At 47.9% G+C, this 18,803-nt stretch overlaps 6 protein-coding genes across 6 annotated transcripts; 2 read left to right on the plus strand and 4 right to left on the minus strand.

Annotated features, from left to right (window-relative positions):
• Window positions 1-1,157: 1,157 nt before the first annotated feature.
• ASPBRDRAFT_666667 (glycoside hydrolase family 140 protein) lies at window positions 1,158-2,805 on the minus strand (the record flags this gene model as incomplete). Its single annotated transcript, XM_067628763.1, has 3 exons — window positions 1,158-1,850; window positions 1,911-2,204; window positions 2,257-2,805. The coding sequence occupies 3 exons, from the start codon at window positions 2,803-2,805 to the stop codon at window positions 1,158-1,160; spliced, it is 1,536 nt and encodes a 511-aa protein (XP_067473298.1).
• A 3,730-nt stretch (window positions 2,806-6,535) lies between these two features.
• Window positions 6,536-7,648, minus strand: ASPBRDRAFT_138901 (RTA1 domain-containing protein; the record flags this gene model as incomplete). Its single annotated transcript, XM_067619038.1, has 3 exons — window positions 6,536-6,978; window positions 7,124-7,372; window positions 7,486-7,648. The coding sequence occupies 3 exons, from the start codon at window positions 7,646-7,648 to the stop codon at window positions 6,536-6,538; spliced, it is 855 nt and encodes a 284-aa protein (XP_067473299.1).
• Window positions 7,649-9,796: 2,148 nt separating this feature from the next.
• On the plus strand, window positions 9,797-11,107 carry ASPBRDRAFT_60055 (Zn(II)2Cys6 transcription factor domain-containing protein; the record flags this gene model as incomplete). The annotated part of the gene is made up of 2 exons (XM_067628166.1): window positions 9,797-9,865; window positions 10,010-11,107. The coding sequence occupies 2 exons, from the start codon at window positions 9,797-9,799 to the stop codon at window positions 11,105-11,107; spliced, it is 1,167 nt and encodes a 388-aa protein (XP_067473300.1).
• A 1,713-nt stretch (window positions 11,108-12,820) lies between these two features.
• ASPBRDRAFT_107971 (uncharacterized protein) lies at window positions 12,821-13,039 on the plus strand (the record flags this gene model as incomplete). The annotated part of the gene is made up of 1 exon (XM_067616585.1): window positions 12,821-13,039. A coding segment is annotated over one exon (219 nt), but the record flags the coding sequence as incomplete, so codon positions are not given.
• Window positions 13,040-13,103: 64 nt separating this feature from the next.
• Window positions 13,104-13,655, minus strand: ASPBRDRAFT_189284 (uncharacterized protein; the record flags this gene model as incomplete). Its single annotated transcript, XM_067620157.1, has 2 exons — window positions 13,449-13,655; window positions 13,104-13,365 (listed from the first exon to the last, which is right to left on the minus strand). The coding sequence occupies exons 1-2, from the start codon at window positions 13,550-13,552 to the stop codon at window positions 13,104-13,106; spliced, it is 366 nt and encodes a 121-aa protein (XP_067473302.1). The 5' UTR covers window positions 13,553-13,655.
• Window positions 13,656-14,428: 773 nt separating this feature from the next.
• On the minus strand, window positions 14,429-17,717 carry ASPBRDRAFT_666688 (uncharacterized protein; the record flags this gene model as incomplete). Its single annotated transcript, XM_067628764.1, has 7 exons — window positions 17,620-17,717; window positions 16,812-17,526; window positions 16,569-16,726; window positions 16,053-16,416; window positions 15,626-15,979; window positions 14,784-15,451; window positions 14,429-14,634 (listed from the first exon to the last, which is right to left on the minus strand). The coding sequence occupies exons 1-7, from the start codon at window positions 17,711-17,713 to the stop codon at window positions 14,429-14,431; spliced, it is 2,559 nt and encodes an 852-aa protein (XP_067473303.1). The 5' UTR covers window positions 17,714-17,717.
• Window positions 17,718-18,803: the final 1,086 nt, after the last annotated feature.

Consider the following 18,803-nt stretch of genomic DNA (forward strand, 5'->3'; position numbering starts at 1 on the left):
ACGGCGGTTAATAGCGGCCATCAGGCAAATGCAATATTTGGTGTTTACTGCCGGTCAAGCTTTCTCTACTAGCAGGCCTGCCGTGTGGCTTGTACATTGCCTCTTATATCTTGTTATCCAGCAGGTAATGATTAGTCCATATTATACTTAGCACAGGAAGTTCTGTCCGCTGAGTATAAGGATGGTTATCTTTCCACAGTTGATATCTCCTTCGAGGATTGCTGGAGAAACCTGGCCATTGTTCTGATGTTGTCGTGTTTAACGCCATGGCGGCTTTAGCCGTGTATCGGCTGATTTGTGGCAAGGTAGGGGTTGTAGGCTTCCAAAGGATACATTTGGGGATTTCGTGATCTCACTTGCATATCCAGGTCTTTACTGAATGCCATTTCTGCTAGGCAAAAGCGACAGGTCGCTCAATAGCCTGGTTTCATTGATTTATCGATTAGGCAACCTTGCTCCATTATCAGAGTAATCCACCGAAGGGCTGGTTGCACTAGCCCACTGATTTTTCCATGGATCTTGACCTCATGAAAGTCAAAAGGGCTTTGAGAAGGTTGCTGATTCGTTGATTTTGCTTTCTATATTATGGGCACCGCCATATAATATACACATTGTAAACCTGTTCGTGCTAGCAGTAGTATTTCCTGCCAAAATGCACCGGGAAAGGATATATTGATGTTCTTATTCGCCATATCTCACTCCGACAGAGAGAGGAATGCTAAAGGGGATGAAAGCGTGGTGATGAAGCGGAGGGCTTATGGATCACAATATGCCTAGGGCACTCCAGGTTCAAAATGCACCAGTATGGGCTCAGCGAAGTATCAATGCTGCGAAAAGATCCAGTGGAGGCGAGGCACCATCCATCACTGGTAAATAATTGCGCTTGGACGATAGCATTTGGCAATATCTTCAAATCAGCTTCACTATTAGAAAATTGAGGCCTTTGAATTTTATGTTGGTACAACGCCTTAGCTTGCTGTGCCAGTAGCTAGGGGGGTTCTCTTTCAGTCTATTTGGTAATAGCTGGCATTTTTATAAGCCAGAGTCCTCCTACAAATCTTCCTCTAAACGGCAAGTACGGACATTTGTATTGCAGTAGGCTGTTATATCTAAAATATTTAATGAAAATGATCATGTGTACCACCTCCCTCATCGTTTCAGGTATAGTTCGGTCCTACTAATAAGGCCCAGTCGTCGTCGATTGTGCCCCCAGTTGGAGGTACAAAAGTCAAATTTGCGCTTCGTGGAACAGGACCTATAGGCAGGTACGACCCATTTTTTGGGACGAACCACGAAGCTTGAAGGTCACCGGTGCCACTGAGATTCCTGGCGTCTAGCCCGAAGGTTTGGCCCATGGGGACGTAGACTGTCACCCAAGTCCACCATCGGTCCCGAATCGCCATAATTTCGGCATATTCCATTCCTGGATTCGTTGTTAGGAGGCTCCTATCGGGAATGCGATGGATGCCTAAGTTTCGCTCCACGTATGACCTTAAATATTTAAATTGTCCACTTGCGGGCCTTTTCAACCCGTCAAACCATGTCTCATTCAGACCCGCGGTACCATTGAATCGTTCAGGATTGGCAAATTGCCAGACAGCCTGTTCGCCGTACGTGACGCCGGCGCTACCGGCGCAGAAAGCATGCCATGCTCCATTGCGGACAAACGACGAGTTCCAACGATAACTTCCATCCTCGTTGCGGCTGATGGAAGAATTCCAGTACTCGTAATGATTCTCCAGGTCCATGACAGGACGGACTGGCTTTCTGTCATACATCTCCTTGACCGCGATTTGGTTCGCTATAGGTACCCACTGGTACATGTAGTCTAAATTGTAAAACGAATGTGACTGAGGGTTGCATCAGTCTGGTGCACATAGGAAAGGGGAAGCCTTGTCCCGCTTACGTACCTGAGAGATATTGATATCACTATGGCCTGTCTGCACACCATCCATTGATAGCCATGTCTCGTTGCCATACATAGCGGAGGCTGTGCTGTCCGGGAAAGCCGAGAACCATGCACTTGTTCCATGATATGTCATGAAGGGCCGCAGGCCACGGCTTTGTAGCATAGGTGCCTCGGCACGGTAGATAGCATTTGCCAGCTCATTAAATACGGGCCCCGAGTCAATAATCTCCGGTGTCCTGTTCGTCAGAGGCTGGGACATGTCATCCATGTCCATGTGAGTCCACCATCTACGGTACTGTGAGTCGTCGTCCGTCCAGAGTGGTTGATAAGTGATGGGCTAGTTCGACGTACCTGTTACTATCACCGCCAATTATCTTCGGAAGCCCAGCGTATCTCTGGCCAATATAGCTCCCGAATATGGCAGCGTTGGATATATTCAATACAACAGGCGGCCCGTGCCACCCTTCGTTGACCCATCTTCCCCATGCGGGTACCAGAGCAATTGTGATCCTGTATTTTGCAGCCATGTCGATAACTGTATCGATCCAATGAAAGTACGGCTCATTCGGCTTTCGGGGGTCATAGTCAATGAATGGAAGATCCCCGTTCTGGTTAGGCACAGTAAGGCCATCCTCCTCCGCGAGAATCGTACCATAGATGACATTAAACCCTTTGGCAGCACGGTCAGCCAGATAATGCTCAACTTCTGTGATATTCAGGCGGTGAAATATCTCCCATGCGGTATCCGCTTGCCAGAAGATAGGATTGCCCTCACTGTCCGTTAATGTCCGCTGCGTTGATCCATCAACTTGGATAGCCAAGGACGACCAATCCTTGGCAGAAACAAAGGATATGGAGAGAGCAAGGAATAAGTAGACTGTGTCGAGAACCTTCATTGTCACCTTTGTATTTGGGTTGGCAACGGACTGCTTAATTGACTTGGTTTCGTCCCTCTAGGGAAATAAGGGCATCGTTGTTCTTATATAGTAGCTAGTCACAAAGTTCCAGGGGCGGTAGGTGACGTCACAACTGGTGAAGTCCCTTTGGATCTGCACGTAAAACGAATACGTACAACACTTATATTGCCGGCTCCACGGTAGGACAACTATATCTTTCCGGTACAACGAATCATGACCGAACGCACTACCTCGCCCAATAGTACTACATGCAGTATCTGACCAATTTGGGGTCGTCAGTTACACTACCTTAACGGGAAGACTACGGAATCATAGCTCTAGTAGGGGCTCCCGACGACAATCCAAATGGATTCTGGCGTACTAAATATGTATTGATTTTGGCTAACAGATCTTGAACGGGCTGGCGGCCAGTACTGGAATGGCATTGCTAACTCCTGCGAAAACTGTGCTATGCCATATGCGAGACGATTACCTATGCGAGCGCTAAACCTAAAACGGCTAGCTATTGCATGCCGACGATAATCTTCCGTACTCGTACTCGTACACTAGAAATCAAAAGGAGAGAAATGAGAGCAACAGAATGGGATCGATTAAGAATGTTGATTCGTTTGCTATTATCGGTTCTTCGTTGCATCGGCAAAATGCCTCACGCTGGATAGTACAGACATCCATGGATTCATGGACAGTTTGTTGCTGTGACCCAATTCATCACTTAGTAAGGGTATACTGCGACACTGCCCTGGCCACGGGCTTTACCTAGGAGATGGTATAAAAAGCGGAGCTGGTTTTGCTGACCAGAGGATCTGCGATGCGTCTGGCTATTTTGCTGATAAAGGAAATACTTGCCGCTGACCCGAGGCCCACTAACTAACTAGTCCCGAAAGATTTGTAAAATTCGTCAGTCACTAAACCTACCCGCCTCCACACCACTTTCAGACCCAAGAAGGATCTAGCTGGGCGTTTAAATATCACACAGCCTACAGGAATCAGTCAAGACTAATATAGGCACAAAAGCCAAGAAAGGCCCAGTATTATGTCATTGAAGCTTATACTAACCAACTACTCATTTGACTCGGTGGAGACTAGTCAGCTCTTGAAGTTCCACCAACACATTCCACCAGCTGCAGATCATCCGCGAATTCTTATATATAGTAAATAAATTTATTTACTGGATGCTAGTATCGCTACTGGCAGATCCCCTAATCAAAAATTTAAGATTATCAAATTATCTACAGCATAGATTAAATTTTCTTAAAGATAATTTTTACTGTTTTAAGTATAGCAATGGCTGGGGCCGATATATCAGTTAAGATCTAAGAATAACAACTTTTAGGCTACTCAGTCTTTCTGCCACTTAATCTAGATCTGTTATTATAAAATTATGAATAAGATAGTAATCTAGAACTAAATATCTTGACCAATCTTCTTTCGGTTAACCTGGGTGTATATCCTTTTGGATTTAGTATTTCATTGTATCTAGATGATAGATCCCAACCTGAGGGAGTACTATGATAGTCAGCACTGTAGTTGTCCTGGTTTACTTGGCATTGGATAAGTCCCCATCTTCTATATTCAAAGACAAAGTTGTCATACCGACCCAAGAAATAGCAAACAGATAGCGGACCTGTACGTGTGGTGAGGAAAACGAGTCAGTACGGCACTTTCTCTTTCAGTGTAGAAGATGGGAACATCTTGGCAAATTTGTCGTTTGCGATAGGAAGCCGATCGGGCCAGGTCGGCACCGACAGGAAGGCCATCGGTGTTGACCCAATATGGTGGAAACCTAACCTAGAAGTTGGTACGGGCTGTGCTGAGATTTGCGCGAAAGACTGGCAGATTAATGAGCGAGACCCCAGGGGTACAGATACAAAGGGACACTAGCAAGAAGAAGTTGAGGACTGATGCAGGGCAGGACAGTACAGATGTAAGATATAACCATCAACGGTAGATAGAGTGGAGTAAGGAGCCACCAGCTGGGGTGTCCATGCAGCCTATGGCCGCAATAGTCTGAGCAAATATTATAATAATAATAATAATAATAATAATAATAATAATAATAAGATTCAACCATGTGGTTCGCCCTAGTGTACGAGTACGAGTACGGATAGCTAAATAGAAGTCTTGCTATTTGCTGTCGACCTACATCACACTGACTGGTCTAGATTAAATCTTGACAAGGTTTGTAACAGTACCAGACTGCAAACATGTTTAATAGTAAGGGCCACACGTTCCATAAAAGGTTATGTGGATGGAAAGCCGTAACTTGAACTAGTAATTGGCATCAAACTAATGACCCGCACACCAGGCCGCTTTTACACTGGTCTCATGCACATGGCGGAGAGTGTTCTTCCCAATGATGGATGATCTTCACAAATCAGACTTTCCATTGAGACCAACCCTTTGCCTCACTAATTGCTGGTTAACAGCTATATAAAGGCAACAGTCTTGTCTTTCTTCCCATTGCCACCATCCTCAGCTACCTGGTTCCTACACTTTGCTTGGCATCAACGGAGAAAATCGCGATGGACATTTTTGGCAGCTTCTCTAAATGGATAGGGCTCCGGGATGAAGAGTCGCGGCCTGCTATTACCTGGGATCCTCAGACACTGACTATTGAACAACCTTTCAGCCCTGCACCGCTTTCTAATGACCGCATTATATTCGAACAGCCGGTATGCCATTGGTACCTTTAAGATGCTGGTGTGTAACTTACAATCTCATACTGAATACCCACTACGCGCATAGGTTACTCCGGAAGGCATGAATCCTCGTCTTCGGGGAGGCGACGGCGGTGATGTTTGTTGTGGAATGTAAGAAAGTTTCCCCTCATTATTCTTTCTTGGAAGTACAGGCAATACTGAATGATTTAAAAGCTGTGCCGGCATTGCTTGCTTCGAGTGCTGCGAGATCTGCTGCTAAGTGAAGAGAGTGGGCTCTCTTTACCGCTTGACACAGTTACGTGCGAGGCAACAGAACTCAAAATTAGTATCTATTGGAGCTGATCAAGGAGTTTCCCATATACCGGAGCATGTATCTAATTTTTATCATTTATGTACTAATCCTCGATGGCTTGGGGGGATGACAGAAATTAGGGGTACCTGAGATGAACCACAGCAGTTCTATGCATAAATATTAGGGTTGGTCAGGATCCTGTCCCTTAAAAGTCTGTCTAAAGTAGCCTGGAATATCTTATTCGAACAAGCCTACCGTTTTATATTCATAATACCTGGGATTCGAAAATAATTCTACTGAAGATACTTTCTTTTCTAATTGTAAATATTTAATTATTAATTATATATATTATTTTTTTATATTTGATTTTTTTTATATATAGATTTATATTATTTATCTATAAAATTTGGATTAGGTAGATTGGAGGCAGTAATAAAAAAAAATAAATAATCAAAAAATTTTAATTATTATATTTAATATGAAAATAATATTAATAGAGATTAAAATAAAATTATTTAAATTTATTTGTATATCAACTATCGGGTGCGACTCTCTTCTACGAATATATAATACAGTGTTTGAGTAGAATCAAAATATAGGTTTATCATATATTCGTTGGGCATGATACTGTACATCAAAAAGACGGGAAATAAACCCCCCCTCTTTACTCAAAGTCCCCTGCGTTGCAACAATCTTTTCCTTTACGACTATTTTATGCTCTTCGGGCTTCCTTCACACCCCTTGCCTTTTCGGTGGCTTACACCATGAATGGCTGCAAACGGATACTGCTTGACTGGCCATCCGGCAAGGTGGCCGTCTTTCCTGTGGACAGCAGTCCGCTCGGGTGGCACGAGTTGAAGAGCACCATCTGCAAAAACATGAGGACTCCGTCGAAGACGTAGAGAAAGACCTCGTGGCGGAGCAGGTAGCCATTGTTCCCTTCAATATACTCGATCACGCGGAAGACTGATCGCGCCATAATAAGGAGGCAGGCGACATACATCACTACCAAGTGCTTTCGCCATGGAAGCCCTGGTATAGCGAGCCGGGCAGCAGACGTGTTGCGCTGCATACGCCAAAGGAACACGGTAGCGGTGATGATGAACAGTCCGAAGAAGACGATCTGGATGAACAAGCCCGCGACCACCACATCTGCACCCACCGTCATCCCGTTGGCTCCGGTGACCATTATTCCGGCACCTGAAATAATCATCATGTCAGATGTGCGCAATCAGACAGGTAACGAAAAGAAAATGAGGCAGCAACATCAAAAGAAATGTGCGGGGGACAGCAAATAGAAGGAGGCTTCCCCCTTTTCGAAAAAGCACAGGAGGTATGGACGAACCGGCAGCTTGGACAAGGAACGATAACACATCTCCCGAGACGAAGAACCGTGTTAGCCATCGCGGTTTCACAATGGCATATTCAGGATGCTGGGTGAGGAGGATAAGTCTCCCCAGGACCATATATATGGAAGCAGCGAACAAGGCGGGAGCCACAAGGATAAGAAGACTTTGGAGTACATATGGCCCTAAAGTCCAGTTCGGAGTCTCATAATGTCCTAGCGCACGACCAATATAGCCAACACACTCAACTAAACGGGGAATATTCATGATAGTCAGTTTCCTAGTCCTCATGGCGGCTCCACTCTCCCCATCTCAGGGGATATCAAAAGAACTTGTGGGGACAGGGCGATGCATTGCTCACAGTAACCTCCTATCACAAAAGGAACGAAACACCAAGTGCGCATACGCAGCATTTGATAAGTGTGAACCAGCGAGCTGATTCCAAACAGAATCGTGAAAATCAAGGCCGCTGGTAGTGAAGGATCATAGTGGTAGTACGTCCAAGTAGAGTTATCGTTCGACATGTTGCATGGGCGTTTTTGTGAAAAGGGGAAAGAATTGAACAAGGTGTTGATATTGCAGCCATTCTAACCACCTCTCTTTTAAGTACTGGGTGCTGCGCCAGCAAAGAGGGCAGAAGATTCCTTCACGCCGCAAGGTACAGGGACCTGACAAGTCACACAAGCGTACTCGTACGCTAGTATCGTTCTAGGTAATTTTCTCGAAGGAATGGAAGGGGATATTTCCACATACAGATTTAACCGGCACAATCCATGGAACTATCTACTGAGATTGCACAAACAAGCTTAAAAAGGCAAGCTCAATCTCTCCCATGTTTCCGCAGTAATTTACTGTATCGTATTCGTATCGGCGAGTTTCTGTGGGGCCCATCCTTCAAACCCTAATCTAGCCTCCGTTTGACCTGGGGATCGTCTGATTGGCCTTTCCAATTAGTTCACAACATGGACTGATGAAAGTTGATCGCCACTGTCCGATTCTACAGATGCGCCCGTTCATAGGCAAAAAAAAAAAAAAAAAAAAAAAAAAAAACGAAGTATGCCTGGGTTGTTGGTACCGTCTGTGAGACCAATCAGGGCACCTTTTGCCAGCTCTGTGCGTGTTACTTCGGAGTGACAATCAATTACACTGTACCGACATTGAATGCAAATGGCAGGAAACTGAGGCTGGGGGTGAACTTGCCGCTAAGCATAGTTCACAGTATTTGAGGCGGGATCCCCGCGGTCATGATTCCAAATCCCCTCACTATGAAATCTCTACTGCAAACTCGGCCGTTTTGTTCTGTGAGCCTAGGCCCAGACCCGGCTTGAAAATCGCTTGGCCTGGCCACTTTCTGAACATGAGCCCTCGAGACACAAAGTCCCAGGCCCTGATAGACAGGGCCAAACTCTGGAGGAAGACGCCCTGGAGTGATCAACACGGGCGAATGATAAGTATTTGGTATGCTCAAAGCCATCCCCTGTTTCATCCAAGTATGCTCCTTATGCTGGAAGAACTGCCGCACGCTCGATTCCGTACCCGACAACCAATTATCACTGCAATATCAGCATCAGCGGCAGCTTCTACGCCGAAGTCTCAGTAGGCTGAGCGATCCCAGCGGGAGAGTACGACGATAGTTGATTCTGCTCTTGTCGTAACAGATGATAGGGTCTCATTCGGGCCGAACGTGAGTATCCTGGCCGCCACACATGAGACCAACGTGCGGTCGCGATGGGGGACTGGCTGGAGTTTGCCCTCGAGGGCTCGATCGGAGGTAGAGCCACTATACTGTCGCAGGATTAAGTGTCGGAGAAGGATGCACACCGGCCAGGCGGCCTCGATATCGACCTTCGCTCATGCCACACCTTTCGTCTAGTACCCTGGTGTAAGGAAGCAGTCTAGAAGAATAACTTAGTGCTAGTAAAGCTGAAAAGGCTAATCTATAGTTACTACTACGTATGGCCCTCTAGAATACCAAATATACACTCTGATATATCTGAAAGGAGGTGGGCTTGCTCTCCTTTATCACCATTAGTTTTCTCTCTATCTAGAAGGTAAGGCTTGTTTGGAGTATATATGCAATTGCTACTGCCTACTGGTTTAGCCCAGTTTCTGCCTGAGGTCTCATTTCTTGCCTGGGGCATTATAGTAACTGCCTGAGGGAACAATATCTTGGCCTCAGGCAGGAAGTAATATAACACAGCAGGCAGTAGCAATTCTGCTGGTTTTAACCAGTGAGCCTTAGCTACTACCGTTGGCGGAGGGTGTGGCATGAGCGAAGGCCGGTGTGGCGGTAGCGCCTCCCTCACCAAATCCGCTGGTTCTGGTGGTTGAACGAAAGACCTGATAGGGCTGGTAGATGGGTGTCTGGATTCAAAGTGGGTAGAGGGCAGGAGAAAGACCTAGGACTGGTTATAAATATACAGTATCCAGCACTCTACCTAAATCCACGTGCATTATAACTATGCAACAACTGCCGAAAATCACCGTTGGGGCGGATTCAGCCTTATGGCACGTGACGATAAATAGGGGAAGCGGTTGAGCCCGAAAATGAATATGAATGGCAATGAGATCACCGACCCGCCCATGTCCTCTTCTCCCCAACCGATATTTTTTTCGCCTTTTCTTTTTTCGCCGTCGGCTTTTGGCCTTGCCAGGCCTATCGGTTCTCTACGATGCCGTCGCGTCGGTCTCATCGCAAGTCTCGTCACGGGTGCATTGCCTGCAAAAGGCGAAGGGTGAAGGTATTGTCATGCTAGCCCCCCCCCCCCCCTTTTAACTCACTGCGCGTTCAGTATATTCTAGTTCAATTCACGCTGCTGTAACTGCGCTTGGGCCATATTTTGTCCTCGGTTGTCACCAGTCCTCATACTTACATACGCTTGCAGTGTGATGAGCGTCAGCCGGAATGCAGCAATTGTTTGAATCGCAGCACGGAATGCGTCTACGCGCCGAGGGATCTCGAGTGGGCGCAGCCTTCACAGACCGAGAATGCGTCTGCTCGCCGTCAATCACCCGCTGCGTCTTCGACCCCATCATCGTCAGGCTGGATGGGGAGCGGTGACCTTCTTCCACGAGCCCCCGAGCTGAATCTGAGCGATATGGAACTGCTTCTTCAGTGGTGCTCTTCGACATACGCTACCATGGCCCACGACCAGCAGTTTGAGCATCTATACCAATACGTGTTGCCCAAGGAGGGCTTGGAGTATCCATTTGTCCTGCATGGCTTACTCGCATTGTCTGCTCTCCATATTGCCCGCGCCAAGGATCCTACGTCTGGGACCCGCTACTTCTCAATCGCATTGGAGCATCAAAACCGCGCGATCGCCTTATTCCGGCCGATCGTCCCTTCCATCGACCGTGACAATAGTCACCCCATCTTCGTATTCGCAAGTTTACTACTGCAGTTGGCGTTCGCCATCCCGCCTTGTTCTCCGCTCGTCGACACCCACGATCCGGTCCAGGACCTCCTCCAGGCATTTACACTGTGCAGAGGGCTTCGGGAGATCCTGGGCGCATCGTGGCACTGGGTCAAAGAAGGGAAATTGGCGGATGTGTTCACGCAGGTGGATGACAGCAAGCACTGGCCTCTTCCTGAAACCACGGAGGTTGCCCTGTCCCAGCTGAAGTACCTCAATGAGACTCGAGGGAAGCGATATGGGGACCATGATACGGAGTGCTACGGTGCGGCTATTAATCATCTGAAGGACATGATGGAGATCTACCAAGACAAGCCACGCCGTGTTGAACTGGCCCTGCGGTGGCCTTTCGGTCTTGAATCCAGATATTTGAAGCTTCTTAAAGAGCGTGACCCAATGGCTCTCGTGATACTGGCTCATTATTGCCTTGTCCTGCATCATTTCAGGCACCATTGGTGGATGGAAGGTTGGAGCTTGCGCGTCGCGCATAGCATTTGGCATCAGTTGCATGAGTCCTGGAGACCATATGTCTCTTGGGTGGTAAGGGAGGTGGGGCTAGAGGTGTGACCGTGCTTCGACCCATACATGGGGCTTGATCTCAGTTTCCTCCGATATTGTCTCTTCCCAGAAAGCCTCGATCGCAGCTCGTGTTGCTGGCTCATCACCGACTGTCTCACTGGCTCCATGACTAACTGGTTACTGGGTTAACTAGGTTATGGTGAGCCAGCCACGGGGTTGCAGCTTATGGGGCTGTGGTGTCACCCCGGGCATCACAATGACCCTTGTGCGGATAGCCAACCTCTACGGCCACAGCTCATTCTGCACAAGAATGGGTCGACAGCGGTATTCTGCTTAATCCCGACGTTCCATGACAAAGCAGTCCATAGTTACGGAGAGATCCTCCTTGGGCTGTGCCCTTTGGGCATTTGACGTGCCGGTGCTATGTCAAAATACAGGCATGGCAGAGAGGCTGGTAGACTGCTTTCATATTCTAGTACCTGACTGGCTCCGATGATGAAAGCACATCTCGGGACCGTCGACTATGCTCTGGGAACCATGATAAACTTCCCGTCCGGCCGGGAAGTAAGCATATTCAAGCTATCTATCATTTCTTCATCACATTATCACACTCACCAGTCCTCTCAACAAATATTCTCGACGGTTCACTGGGGAAAATGAAGCATAGACCCATCACAGCAACCAAGTGGAAGGGTCGGCGAAGTGGCCAGGCGCTGTAGTACAGCCCATGGTGACAGGCAGGCATCCACTAATACTCATAAGACGCCTACACGCTCATTGATTGAGGGCATTATTGGTTCCAACCCCGCAAAGGACTCATCTCGACGTTTGACTCAGGGCCTCCGGCATGACCGCTTTCAAGTCATTGACATCAGGGTACTACAAAGTACACATATCGCAGACGACAAATATAACAATTAATATACTCTTGATAATCAACAAGGTAGCTGTCCACTGGCCAGCCGTCCGAGAATAGCCGTTACCCACAACATAAAAATCGCGGGTATACCCGCCTATAAACCGGGAGGATACCTGCAACAGCAGAATTGGATTAATACGCTATTTCACTGAAAAGCGATCACTAAGTTGTACGATCCACCATAACTACCTAGACGCATCGCAATCCGGGTCAAGGTCATTAGAACGATGCAGTGGCTTACGGAGAGCTCTTTAATGGATATGCGCTCGACGATGAAGTGCGAGAAAGATGAAGTGCAGGAAAAGTGTTTCAATGATAAATAGTTCTGGGTTCGTGTACTGTCCTGATGGCAGACATTCAAAAATCATTTGGTGGTATGCGTCAATTTGGCTGCTCTTTGCAGTGAGCTGAACCAGAGTTTGATACGCTGTTGCTCCTTCTTGCGCGGTTTCTTCTTTCGGAGGCCAAGGCACATAATTGTGTATAGAAGGCCGACCTATATGATGGGAGTCAACATAGATTGTTCCCAAAATCGACTATACTGTCGCTCTTCAGTAGATTTTACTGGTGGACTGGCTCTGTACAAACTAGCCATACCTGTTTGGAAAAGGTCTGATACAAGACAGATCGATACGGAAGTTGTATCAAGCATCCGGTATCACTTAAATTATGGTATAATTTAAATCATCCCTACTACCTCTCATCACTAGGCGCTGTATTAACTTATTGTATCACTGCTGAGGCCGAATATCACCTACACAGAGCTGGGCGCACCTCCAGCAGCCTCTGCGTGTCCCACAACGCGAGCTGGATTCCCAACCGCAACACTGAAAGGGGGAACATCCTTGGTAACCACCGCACCTGCACCGATCGTACACCCTTCTCCAATACTCACGCCGGCTAGGATTGTGGCATCACCACCGATCCAACAATCGTTACCGATGGAGATTTCCCGAGCATATTCTTTCCCCTCTCGACGAGACTGCACACTCGTTTCGTGTGTAGCGGCTAGAAGACTCACGTTTGGTCCAAAGGCAACCCTATCGCCTATGATGATAAGGGAGCAATCGAGCATTGTGGTACTTCGGAAGAAAATGGATTTAGTACCACTATCCGGTGCCTTTTCTACACATGGTAATAAACATACTGGAAGTTGGCGTAGAAGTTGTCACCAACAATGATGTTACACCCGTAGTCCACAAAGAGAGGCGGTTCAACGTAAATATTGGACCCTGAAGAGCCGAACAGTTCGTGGAGAGCTGTCTCCCGTTCGGCCACTAGATCTTCAGGACTCATATGATCCAAGATTGGTGTATTGTTGTACTTTGATATGAGCTTTCGGGCACGGAAGCGAGCTTCTGTCAGCTCTGGGCCAAACGAATTGTACCTAGGCTCATAGGATTAGCACGACTTGCAACGGAAGATACAAATTTCAGTTATGCGATAAGGTATCAGTATTGAAGCACTTACAACATCCCAGAAATCATTCGCTCACACTCATCACACCAGGGTGTATTCTTCAACGCCTTTGCCCTCTCGAGCAATGCCGGTTGCTTGACGTCTCTTGGAGGCATGATCTAAATTATTTTGTGCGCATCTGTCTGTCCTTAAGATAACCTCTTTCTGTCAGTGCCAAAGCAGGAAGAAATGAAGTGTTTATTATGAGATGGAAGTGAAAACTGGATATTGAGTAAAATAGCTTGTCATTAAGCCTACTTGACCGGAGACCAGTATAAAGTCGAGCTGCGATGGGGAACTTCGTAATCGTTGTTGCCTGCCGATTTGAAGACAAGACTCTTGTAGTCGTAGTAATTTTCATTTCTTACCCCCGCCCCCTCATTTCTCTTTTCCGGTTCTTCTCCTTTTGTAACTATTACATTACTCTTACAAAATTTCCCCTGCCCGCTGTGGATTTTGAGCTAAACGTTTTCTGCCTGACAAACAAGATGGTTTATATGGTATAACTCTGTTCCCTCTTTCTCCAACCCCCCACTTATCTAATTCTTTTATTGATATGCTCTGTCCATTTAAGTGGGGCATGAACCCTGGCACAAGCTCCCAAGTGGGGCCTGGTTCCTCGTATTCGTACACTAAAAGGACCACATGGCATACCAGCTGGGACATACAAACTACACAGTACAACCACTATGTGGCAAAATTATACTTTCCTCATTTTTTCTCTTTCCCCTTTTCCATGTTCTTTTTTACAATATAATCTGTTTTGTCGTAGTTCCTAATACCGGATTTGACGCGGTATATACACCTATAGTAATTAGTTACCCGTACTTTAAATATTATGTCAAATATTAACGTTAAGTACCTGCCTCCCTACCTCCTTAATCAAAAACACAAATTGAAATTAATTAAAAGTATGTATTTAGGCACTTCGAAACACTCCCTTAGATCGTAAATGCCTGTAGTGGATACCGAAAACAACCCCTGACCCCATATCAATCCTTCCGACTTCTCCGTCGCAGGATTTGAAAATCCCTAAACACAGCGTTCGGATCTACACCCGCATCGATGGCTCTACGCATGATGAAAACACATTCTCTTTCGCGTTGCTGCCTGATTTGTCTCTTTGTTCCTCCTCGTCCCATATGTTGGATGCTTTTACAGATGCCTTGTCCAGGATAGGCGACCAAGCCGAGCATACCTGCGCAAGATAGAGTTAGCTGAGCTGTCCTTGGTAGATTTCTTTTTCATGTCTCATGTGTATATGGCAGACAAGAGAGATGTGAGAGAGAGAGAGAGAGAGAGAGGGTGGGTGTGTGCATGTGTGTATATGTGTTACAAAAGTCATACCGGATCCCAACTTCGTCATTGTACCGATCGTCCCTTTGGCTAACCCCGTGGCTGCGCCCAAGGCCCCTTCATCTCGCGCCCCCTTGTACGGCTGAACGACAATATCCGTGAGACCACCAGCGACCCCGTGCAGAAAGCTCTTGCCCCCGACCGCAAGCCCGGACTTCCAGTCCCGGACCGGGCCCAGGTCTCGCACCTCCTCGCCGTACAGGCGCGGCACCGATCGGAGCCCCTCCGTGGTGGCGAGGGGGATATCCACGATCGCCCCTTTGTAGGCGTGGCCCACGAACTTGCCCAGGCTCTTCCCACTGGCCGCCAACGCGGCACCGGCACGCGACGATGGGCGAACCCGTTCTGTTCCCGTGGCTGCCGGGTACGCGGGCTGATAGGAGTGGGGTGAGCCGTCCCCCAAGGAAGATCTCGCGCTTTGGGATGAATCTGCGCCCTCCGTCATCGTCGGAGCGAGAGGCTCGTTCTGCCGCGGCGGTGGCGGCGGCGGCGGCAGATGGCCGTGAGATCGGTGCTGATTGTGGGCCTCTTTGATCGGCCGATAGAATATATCTGCGCCGTCTTTGAGCATGGTAACTCCGGTGGAAACTGTAGCGGAGGCGGTGCCAGTAACCGGATCCCATCGGCGATGGTCAATCAAGATGGGGTTGATGATATGGCTGGAGACCGGCGGACAAAGGGCGGTTAGTTAGCGATCAAGAAAGAAAAAGAAAGTTGCACGTTGGTAGTTATATATGCAGAAGGAAAACGAAAAAAATGAAAGCATGGAGACAGGGGTAGGGGAGAGAAGGGGAGACGGGGAGAAGGGAGAAAGTGGAAAAGACGTCACTAACAGATGTAAGTGCTTCTGTTGGATGTGCTGACGGTCGAGTAGTATTTGCACGGCAACACTAGAGAGATACATAGACCCAGCGAAGGGCCTTCTGTACTCCCAGACGGCAGGCTGGTCAGGTAGGATTTGACATTTCATTCTCGACAATGGTAGCTGTCGATGGAAGGAAGCCACCGCCGCCTGAACCCCCAACTCAGATCTCATTTTATGGGCCATTTGCTGTGCAGCTGCCAATGCGGAAGGTTGTAAGCAAAAGCCAATTGCCTCTGCCAGGTTCTGGGCATTGAGTTGACCACCTGGGATAGGCTTGGGCCCTGCCCCAGATGCAGCCACCATATTACCCCAAAACGGCTGGCTGGGAAAGAAGTAACAGTCAGTCAAGGCATATATATATCTAGGGTCTCGCATAGAATGAATCAATATCTTACTCTCCGAAGAACGGCACGATGATTGTGGGACAACCATTTCGCAAACCGCAGGCAGTCGTGCCCGCACCTCCATGGTGAACTACGGCAGCCACATGTTGGAATAGCCATTCGTGAGGGCAATCATCGATGTAGAAGATCTCCCGGGAAGGTGCCCCGCCCAACTTACTCCATCCACGGGAGATGATGGCGCGAACTCCTACAAGACGGACTGCTTCCAAAATCGTTGCTGTGAACTTGCCGGGATCATCAATAACGATGCTTCCAAATCCGATATACACTGGTGGCGGTCCATCTCGTAGAAAGTCTGCCAAAGCTGCTGGTGGAGTATAATTGGGGGGGTCCCGGAAGAAGAATCCGCACACATCTGTCTCCAATGCGCGTTAAAAGAGTGATACCAAAGAAGAAGAATAAGAATATAAATAAAAAAATAGAGAGAGAAGAAGAAGGACAAAAGCAGGGAGAAAAAAGAAGGAAAAGTAGAGTTGATCAGAAGCTGGAACACCAGGGAGGGCTTACCAATATGTGGAGGCCAGTCGCTCGGCTTTGGCATCAAAGCCGGTGACCAGCAGTATGTGAAAGGGACTTTGAGGTTTTCCGCTAGACAAGGTCCTTCGCTGAAAGGAACAGGCTCCAAATCGATTTGCGAACGAAACTTGTTAATAACATCCCCTAGTCTAGAATAAGTCAGTGGAAGGGCAAATGCGAATCATAATGCCGTTCTTGCCGTACAGCACATAGAAATGGAAAAGGATGTCTCACCCCTGCCATGTCATCCACTCTACAATGCCATACGAGAGATAGTTAGCCATAGGTTGACTGGTGCTGTCGGAATACTTCAGGTTCGCCAAGGGATGGGAAAAAGCCTTGGTACTGCTCCAGGGCATGGTGAACATTAGATGGACGGGAATCCCGAGCGCCTGCGCGCAGTGGATGTGAGCGAAGCTGGGGGGATTCGCGATGATTGCATGCGCCACGAACGGGGCTTGCGAGATAGGATCATCGTCAATGCAGGAGTTCCAGCACCCGGTTAACATCTCAGCAACCATGGCCCGTTTCCTCTGGATGTCACCTGCCCTCAGACTCTGCATCTGGGGGATCAGCCCGGGGTTCTTGACCATGTATGCCATCAACTCGGCTGGATCCCCGCCGATCGGGTAGAACTCGAGCCCGGAATCTCGGACAAAGCCATCGAAGACGTTGTGTGTCGCGAGACGCACGCGATGGCCATGCTTCTGTAGTTCTTGGCCCAATGCGATGAATGGCTGCACATCTCCCCGGCTTCCCACCACTTGAATTACAAGGTTGAGCCGAACCTCGACCCGAGCAAAGTCGGCGTAGGTGGGAGCCATGGGAGACGCAGAAGAAGGACGAGGAGGAGGCGGCGGCCTCGGGTCTGCCTGGCCAGGCTGGCGGATGAACTTTGCCACAGCTTTGCAGACCTTAGAGTCAAGATCAACATTCACCCGTCCGTCCGCTTTGAAGATTGCAATTGATTTGGATGTCAGCACAGGGCATAACAGAGGTATCGGCGATCTCAGGCCGCATGCATTCCTGCAAAGTCACTTACCGCCGAACTCAGTACCTTCCGTCATTCCATGGCTCGCGATGTATTCATAGGGCGGCGGATCGTCCGGTAGATGTTGGGCAGGCTGATAAGACATAGCGGCGGCAATCGAGAAGCTATGTAGACGAGATACACAGGGGAGTTTTGCAGTCGAGAAAGTACATCACCGTTTTCAAAGTAGGGTTATTCCGGGGCTTTTTCAATCTTTATAAAAAGGGTAAGAACAATTGCCCAGTGATTAGGCCAGCGGTGGCGACTCTGGCGTGGAGCAGGGGATGCTCTTAGTTTACATATTAACCTTGTAATTTAATTACAAACATGGGGGTCCCGCAGTCTTTCCTGTAAAAACCAAATAGTCTACTCCGTACATCGTAGGTTCTACCCACTTCTGCCTGACGGCCCCACCAGCTAGACTTTCGAAGGGGTTTCCACGCCGTGGTACCCAAGTTTTCCCGTTCCAGAGTTCTGACGGAACGGGTCCGGTGTATCTAGATATGATACGAGCTTTTTAATTTTCTTCAACAATTTTTAGTTAATTATCTTTTTAGAAGTTTTGAATGTTTTCAGGAACTGAACGGGCTAAATAAAAGCAAGAAGAAAAAAAAAAAAGAAAAAAGAAAAAAGAAAAAAAAGAACAGTCTTGAGACCTTTCTATTCGACGCTCGTCTAGCTGCTCGTTCGGAGCCTTAGGGATGTGATACAAATTTGAAGATGTATCTATCGTTTTCCCTATCCACGCCCCAGGCTGGCCGGCGAAACCTCGGGTTATATACATTTATACAACCGCAAAAGCCGATTCTGCGCTTAAACCAGTCAGGACGACTCAAGCAGCAACCTGAAAGCCAAGGTTGCTGATCCAAGGCCCCCTCCCTCCAACTTTTCCTGATCAGCAAAGTTAGCCTTCAGATCGCCAGTCCATCATATCCGCACAGCAGTCGTTATAGACGTAAGACAGGGTGGCGAGAAGTATAGGCTTAGGGGGTAGCATTTAAGTCGCTCCAGTCATGGCCGGGATTTCGACGAGAAAGATCAACATGGGAACGAGCCTATGGATGGAAAGCCAAAAATGGCTGGAGCAGGTTGAATCAGAGACAAGAATTCGCCGGTAACGATATGTTCCCGGATAGAGGTGATCAGGAAAGGGTGGGGGAGGGGTTGGGCGAACGGTTGTTCCAAAGGCAAGAAAG

Source organism: Aspergillus brasiliensis, assembly GCF_001889945.1.
Source record: "Aspergillus brasiliensis CBS 101740 unplaced genomic scaffold ASPBRscaffold_24, whole genome shotgun sequence".
Taxonomy (NCBI): domain Eukaryota; kingdom Fungi; phylum Ascomycota; class Eurotiomycetes; order Eurotiales; family Aspergillaceae; genus Aspergillus; species Aspergillus brasiliensis.